At 40.5% G+C, this 7,500-nt stretch overlaps 1 protein-coding gene across 5 annotated transcripts in view; it reads right to left on the bottom strand.

Annotated features, from left to right (window-relative positions):
* Window positions 1-5,118, bottom strand: part of LOC134194927 (insulin-like receptor) — a 14,928-nt gene extending 9,810 nt beyond the window's left edge. Inside the window, exons 1-10 of one of the 5 annotated variants that reach the window (XR_009972263.1) lie at window positions 4,803-5,118; window positions 4,060-4,741; window positions 3,681-3,996; window positions 2,680-2,855; window positions 2,129-2,178; window positions 1,908-2,051; window positions 1,731-1,844; window positions 1,455-1,535; window positions 872-935; window positions 727-786 (exon numbers count right to left, since the gene is read on the bottom strand). Coding sequence is in view for 4 of the 5 variants with exons in the window: in XM_062663910.1 (XP_062519894.1) it covers window positions 727-786; window positions 847-935; window positions 1,455-1,535; window positions 1,731-1,844; window positions 1,908-2,051; window positions 2,129-2,178; window positions 2,680-2,855; window positions 3,681-3,996; window positions 4,060-4,741; window positions 4,803-5,094 (2,004 nt within the window). In the remaining variant the exon portion in view is untranslated. Of the gene's footprint in view, window positions 1-726; window positions 787-846; window positions 936-1,454; window positions 1,536-1,730; window positions 1,845-1,907; window positions 2,052-2,128; window positions 2,179-2,679; window positions 2,856-3,680; window positions 3,997-4,059; window positions 4,742-4,802 lie in introns of those variants that run through there. The other 4 variants (XM_062663908.1, XM_062663909.1, XM_062663910.1 and 1 more) reach the window with 4 other exon arrangements.
* Between the last annotated feature and the right edge of the window lie 2,382 nt (window positions 5,119-7,500).

The following is a 7,500-nucleotide window of genomic DNA, read 5'->3' as shown; positions in this document are numbered from 1 at the left end:
TATTGCAATTGCTAGGGCGGAACGACAAACTCTAGGAGTGCAATACCAAACTCTTCTTCAGCAATTATTCTTTGGCCCTCCTTACACAACGCCACAATCATCCTGTGTGCTGTAGCATCTCTAGAAAACTTGTTGGCCCATTGCTGCACTATCTCAATTGCCTGCATGTGCAAGTCAGAAAGGTGCTTCTTCCTTAATTATTGCATCAATGCAATTTGTATCAAAAGTGTTCTGGATCTAATTCTGTTGCTATCGTATGCCAAACATTTGTAGTTTTTTTAGCCACCGCATTTTGTTGAGCTCTTGACATCGTCAAATCTTGTGCTAATTTGTCACAATTTGAGAACTGGCATAAACAAGAGCTGATGCTAATAACTAATTTGTGATTATAGTTTGTACAGAACAGAGCATATGTCAACATGTAAACAAACTGCTAATTAATCAAAGCCGGTACAACTGTTTTAGTCTACGTAAGTCCTCTGAGTAACCAAACACACACACACACACACACACACACACACACACACACACACACACACACACACACACACACATGCAAATTAATTAACACATGTGTACACAACTTGTAAATCTTATGCTTAGCCAAAGATCGTTATCTCCATGAAAATGTGCTATAAAACTCCTGTATCTATACGTATGTGTAGTATACTGCTCTACATGTCCAGCTATATATCAACTTGATAATCAATAAGTGAAAGCTCCCACCTGAGGTTTGCTGATTAGGATGTGATAATCCATCTGTGGTCTTGGTGTAAACCTCAGAACCTATATATTCAACATGTACAGTACAGTTAGAAAGCTACTTGCCTCAACAAATACAAAAACCTCGATCTCACTGGGTGCTGCAAACCTTTCAAACGTTGGAAATGCCTGCTGCTGTTCGGACGATGTACCCACAGGGATAACTGGGTTTTCTACATAGTCATACAAACAGTTCCACTAACTCATAAGTCTAGTGACACAGTTATATTTTATATGCTTTAATTTTTTTGAAACATGCATTGAAATTAGAAGAAATAAAGCAAATGATAAGTTCGGAATGTTATGACTAGACAAACATTGCACAAAAAATCAAACAAACAGAAACCCAGTTGAATGTACAAAATGTATCACTGTGTGTGTGTGTGTGTGTGTGTGTGTGTGTGTGTGTGTGTGTGTGTGTGTGTGTGTGTGTGTGTGTGTGTGTGTGTGTGTGTGTGTGTGTGTGTGTGTGTGTGTGTGTGTGTGTCCACAACAGATGAAATAAATGTCATATATACAGTATATATACACAACACATACGTAACCAACTTTGATTAACTTGCATGTAGTGATCGACACAATATAGTTTATGATTAGAAAGATAGCTAAAAGTATCAGCATACAAAGATTTAAAATACATCTAGTATGGTACTAATCTTGAGCTAACATTAACATCCAACACTAATTATTACCTCTTTTTGAAGTGTGCTTTTTCAGTTGCGGCAACTCTGCATGCTTCTGACCTGCAGCAAGCCCTGAACTGAGAAATGAATCTAAACATGCAAGCATACATATGTGAGAACAACAGAAAAATGAGTTTGTACGTACAAGCATGGAGATCGATCGAATTAATCCCTGCCAGCACATGCATTCAAATAATTTACTATCGAATAGCATGCAAGCTATTTAAGACAGCTACATGGTATTGACATATCTAGATAAGTTATTAACAAACTCAAAAACTATACGTTCAGGTAAGCCTGTACATTTGCTATGCCACTCACGTGAGGTTCTAGCAGGAGGATTGACTACACTACCGCTTGCAGTTGGTTGTGCTGAAGTTGTTAGTTGTTTCACGATTTCTATATGCAATTCAAAAATCACATTAGTCAGTGGTTTACATAGTATGTGAGCATATACTAAACCAAAAAAATCTGGTCTCTCCTCAGGACGATGACGCCAACATGATTGAATAATTTTAGTTATGTGCTGAGGACAGCCAGAAACGTTTTCTAGCATGGGGCGTCCATTTTCTACAACTTTTTTCTTTATGACATCACCAGATTCATCTGCATACAAGACAGATACAGTATACTAAAAACTGCTACACTGCTATAAGAACAACAAGACAGCTGCTCTAGACGACCTTTCCATGGTTTCCTCAGATCTTTCAAGTGGCATAAAATCATACTATACCTGCAATATAATATACCCTTAGCCACATCATATGTACAGATTACATAATGTCACACTGCGAATTCAGTTAACGCAGTCAGTCTAATTAAAATGGTTTTGGCTCCAATAGGTGTCTTGATCACCACGCCCATGTGCAATCTGCTGCAATGAATGGCTACACGTGCATGCATGCTATGAAATCACAATTTGCTATCCCAGCATGCAAAAATCATTGCTCAAGAAGAGAGTACATGCACTTCAACAATGTGGTTGAAGATAATAAGACAAAAAGTGTGTGTCTGTGTGTGTGTGTGTGTGTGTGTGTGTGTGTGTGTGTGTGTGTGTGTGTGTGTGTGGTGTGTGTGTGTGTGTGTGGTGTGTGTGTGTGTGTGGTGTGTGTGTGTGTGTGTGTGTGTGTGTGTGTGTGTGTGTGTGTGTGTGTGTGTGTGTGTGTGTGTGTGTGTGTGTGTATGTAAGTATAGCTACTGTGACATCAGATGTAACCACTCTGTTTTATCTTACGCAAAGACATCTGCTTTCCTTTTCTTCTCTGTCCAATGAGTGTTATCTTGATATCGCTCTGGAGCTACAAATGCTGCATTGCTTTCTAAGTTAGCACAACTTGTCACCCAAAATGTTGAGTTGCTGGAGTCTCTGGGTAACTCTCCGGGTAACTCACAAGACCCAAAATCAGAAATCTAACATAACACAACAACAAGCATTTACTGATGTGACGATACTATTAATATATATATATATATATATATATATATATATATATATATATATATATATCAAAACAGTCCATACAGAAAAAAGATAATAACTGCTTATGCTACCATGCATACGGACCTAACAATATCTGCACATTAAATGATGTGAATGTTCTTGTAAACGCTCACATATGTGTGCAGCATGTGCACGTGCGCACACACACACACACACACACACACATGGAAAAATGGAAAAATGTTAATTAAAACCCTCCACGTCGTTCCACGTTGACCATAGGGTCAGTTACGAAAATAGCTCCCCTGCCTCTAGAGACAGGGCCTCCATGTGCTACATGGAGGCTTAAGGGCCAGCCCTACAATCCACCTGGAGCTTGGCCAGAGTCATTCAGGGGCATGGTGCAGCTATGGGACTGGACACCAAGGCCCACACATACCCGTCTGCTGCATGATGTTACTGCTAAGCCAGCAATCTTGTCCATCCCACACCCCAGTCAAAGACCAGGTACTCATTCATACTCCTGAGTCGAGAGAAGCAATTGTGTGTAAGTTTCTTGTTTAATGAAGGAAATTATGCCATAGCTCTCCATCACTGTGACTAGAACTTGCAACCCGAATGTTTCCATTCTCCAAATGCACTATTTAACCAATTGAGCTACACACACACACACACACACACACACACACACACACACACACACACACACACACACACACACACACACACACACACACACACACACACACCATGAATACATGCACAAATGCACACATCATGGTTAGTTTGAATACCTTGCATTGATAATCTCTAGCAACCAGTACACTAGATGTTTTCAAATCCAAGTGATATACTGTTTTGTGCACATACTCCATGCCTTGAGCAATGTCAAGCGCCATGAATAATCGCTTCCCCAATTCAGGGACAGCAGGGTGACCCTCTAAGTGATGAGTGAGAAAGTGATCCAGATCTCTATTTTCAGCATATTCAAACACAAGAGCTTCCTCAACACGTGGCTTCAGTATAGAGATTCCTAGAAGTGAGACAACGTTGATATGACTGCCAGTGTCCTGAATTGCCTTAAGCTCATTGTGGAATGGATTGTGGCAACTGCAACCCAGAAACAAATAATCAAACACTTCAATGCATGTTGAGATCCAATCTGCTACTCACACAAGGTTGGAGTTAACAACTTTGAGAACAGCTATTATATCTTCATTAATAATTCTGATCTTGAACACTGAACTAAATGTCCCGTTTGCTAAAGGCTCCATCTTTTCCAAATTTTGTGGATTATATACATACTGTGTTCCACCATCTCTTGATTCACTACGTACAGCCTGACTAGTACTAGAAACTGACAGTTTGCCAAAGCTGCTGCTCAGAAACTCAGATCTGGGTGAAAAATCAGATATGGATTCAAACAGATAGCTCAAACCCCAAACAGAAATCAATTCAACATCACATTTTTGACACTGATGGGATTCATCACTTGGCAGAATGTCCTGGAGACGCACTAGTTTACGTGTCACCTGTGTACAGTTACCTTCTTTGAGCTGAGTCTCCATATGTGGATAAATAACTGTTAAGTTTCTTGTTTCCTGTTCATCTGATACTCCTACAACATGGAGGTGAAATGCACTCTTGACCTCATCAGAGTTGGATCTTGTGAACAGCTGCTGACAAAGCCATGTACGGGTTGACGTTTCATATTTTTGAACTTTAACCAACAGTTCTTCATCCACAATCACATGAACTATGATGGTCGGGGACGCCCGACTAAAGGAAGCAAATGATACGGGATCCCACACAATGTGTCTCAAAACATTCTTGTCGTCCTTGCACGGTTCAATGCCTGGAGCACACGTATAGATATATGCAATAACGCGAGATTAGTTACTAGAAAATATTCTTACGCAATAGCGCTTCTAGAACGTCAATTTGCTTCGTCGACAGAAGGGCGTGTCCCAGCACTTGATAAGTAGAGATGGCATCTGGATGGCGACGTAATATAGGGTAAAGCAATACGAGGTTTGTCAGTCGACAATTGTCATCTCCGAGAGAGTTCTTCAGCAGCCATTGTTTTTCCTCCTTTTGTAGAACGCCTTTTCTGCACAAGATATCTAGAAACGCCTCCCTTGGAACAAGGTCTCTTGAAACTAGATAATGATTGTCCAGAACTGGTTTCCACACCTTTGATGCATCCATCAACCTACTAATACTAAATCGCTTCCTACGTGTTCGATGGGCGTGTCGCTTTCACAACTATCAGTTTCAACTTGCAAGTACTCACGCAGTTCATAATTATAATATGTATTTCATATCAAAACATGACGCGTCATGTGCCTTAATTTTTTCGCTATATTTCCACTGAGGTAGAAAGTATTCTAAATTAAATTTTAATTCTAATTTAATTATAATTTACTTATAATTTAATTATAATTTAATTATAATTTACTTATACTTAATTACTTAAGTTGATTTAATTCTCACTATAATTTTAGATCCAGTTACTTTTGCCACATGAATTATGGTACACCCAGTGGGTGAGTCTGTTGATCAAAGCCTTTCAGCCAATAATTATTATAGCCAATTATAGCCAATATATCAACGTTGTCCCTAACCAACAGACGACATAATAATTAATTAAAATCTAGCTGGATGAGTGTAACTAGTAATCATAGCAGCAACACCAGCAGTAACAGTGACAACAGCTAGCGTACTATATATTATAGCCAGAGAAAGACTGAGCCTGATATGCGAGCTCCATCTCTCTTTACGCGAACATTGTTATCCGGGATCTTGATTATTAACGTGCGTCATTGTGAGGTCACCAGACGCCTAACCGTGATGTCAAGTGGTAAGCCTTCATTTCCAGTCACAGTAGCGCCTTTGAATTGACTTCTCGTGTGTGTGTGTGTGTGTGTGTGTGTGTGTGTGTGCGTGCGTGCGTGCGTGTGTGCGTGCGTGTGTGCGTGCGTGCGTGCGTGTGTGCGTGCGTGCGTGTGTGCTTGTGTGCGTGTGTGCTTGTGTGCGTGTGTGCGTGTGGTGTGTGTGTGTGTGGTGTGTGTGTGTGTGTGTGTGTGTGTGTGTGTGTGTGTGTGTGTGTGTGTGTGTGTGTGTGTGTCACAGTGTGTTTGTTTGTGTATTGTATGTATTCTCTCATGTGTGAGAGGCCCTCCATAATGGGCAAGTGGGATTTTTAGACCCATCTGGGCGCCTCCCAACCCGGCAGGTGAGCCCAGCAGGGTACATGTTTTTGTGTAGTCTACACGGCGATGAACGACTAAAATTCGATATAGATTGCAGGCATTACGGTGACCGCGAACTCGTGGACAGCACGCTTAGTGGATATCAATGACCACCAGGAAAGTGCTGAACGTCATCGTCAACAGACCGTTTGCCATACCACAGAAACTCCCCAACGACTGAAACGAGTCATAGTCTCATGGACAAAGCTAGAAAAACATCGAAAAAAGACAGACAAGTTTCATAATTTACTGTCGTCACTGGGGATTAAACCTCCAAACCATGGAGTAGTAGCCATTCATGAATGTATGTACACAGTATGGTCTGATATCATGTAAGAACTTGAATCGAATCACTTCATCTTCTAATGATTATGCAAATCAAACTGCAAAAGAAAATGTACGTAGATATATGTATGGACAGTATTTCGTCCAGCTACAATCCAAATGTGAAAAAGCCTATACAACTAAAAAGTATATGCAGCTCTGTGCATGTAAATGTCTAATGAACTATATCTACGCAACTAGAACTGTGGCAAACATGTGTCTCTAAGACTGTCCACCAGCAAGAGAAGGGGTCGTTTTCAGAACGTGTAGAGCAAATGCCGTGGCCATACATGCAGAGTATTCTTGATAATAATCCATCTCATATGTTTTATCACCCACATTTGATGCAACCTTTACAAACAGAAGGTTTATGTCATTGCACCACTTCAGTATTTGAGATGAGAATGTGTGTCCTTCCATTTCATATCCAACAAGGCTTCTTTGACTAGCAAGTTTGGTATGTGCTCCCACTTATCATCATCCATAGCACTTTCCACATGATTTCCTTGCATTACAGGATCATGCCAGATTTTGGGCTTTCCATCTCTACGAGGAAAATCTTCAGTATCCTTTATGTTCTCCTCGCCAGCTGAAGTGTTTTTTGAATTTTCTTCTTGCTTCATCTGTTTCTGCATATTTCATGCCGACTAGCCTGTCTAGCGCTTGTTTCACAAGCTTTGTTATCACTTTCTCAGGCCACTCATAGTGTTTCATTAGATCTTCGTGTACAGTGGGAGTGTCAGGTAATTCTTCAGTCTTCTCATTCAGTTGCTGAAGGCTCAAAAGTGTAGCATCCAGAAGATACCCTGGAGATGGTGTGCCTTGCAGATGATTTGGAATATATTTAGCTAATTCCTGGCCAACATTTCTTTTTGCTTGTAGAACTGCAACTTTCATCGGATAACGTACTTCAGCATAGTTGGCAGCTGCTTTATGACAATCTTTTTCATTCTTTCCACCTGATTCAATAGTGATTTTCCAGGGCGTCAAACATTACCCAAACTGACCTCGCATTTACGACCCGCACACACTCCAACCA

The sequence above is a fragment of the Corticium candelabrum genome, chromosome 19 (assembly GCF_963422355.1).
Source record: "Corticium candelabrum chromosome 19, ooCorCand1.1, whole genome shotgun sequence".
Lineage (NCBI taxonomy): Eukaryota > Metazoa > Porifera > Homoscleromorpha > Homosclerophorida > Plakinidae > Corticium > Corticium candelabrum.
This window is presented reverse-complemented; position numbering and strand designations above follow the sequence as displayed.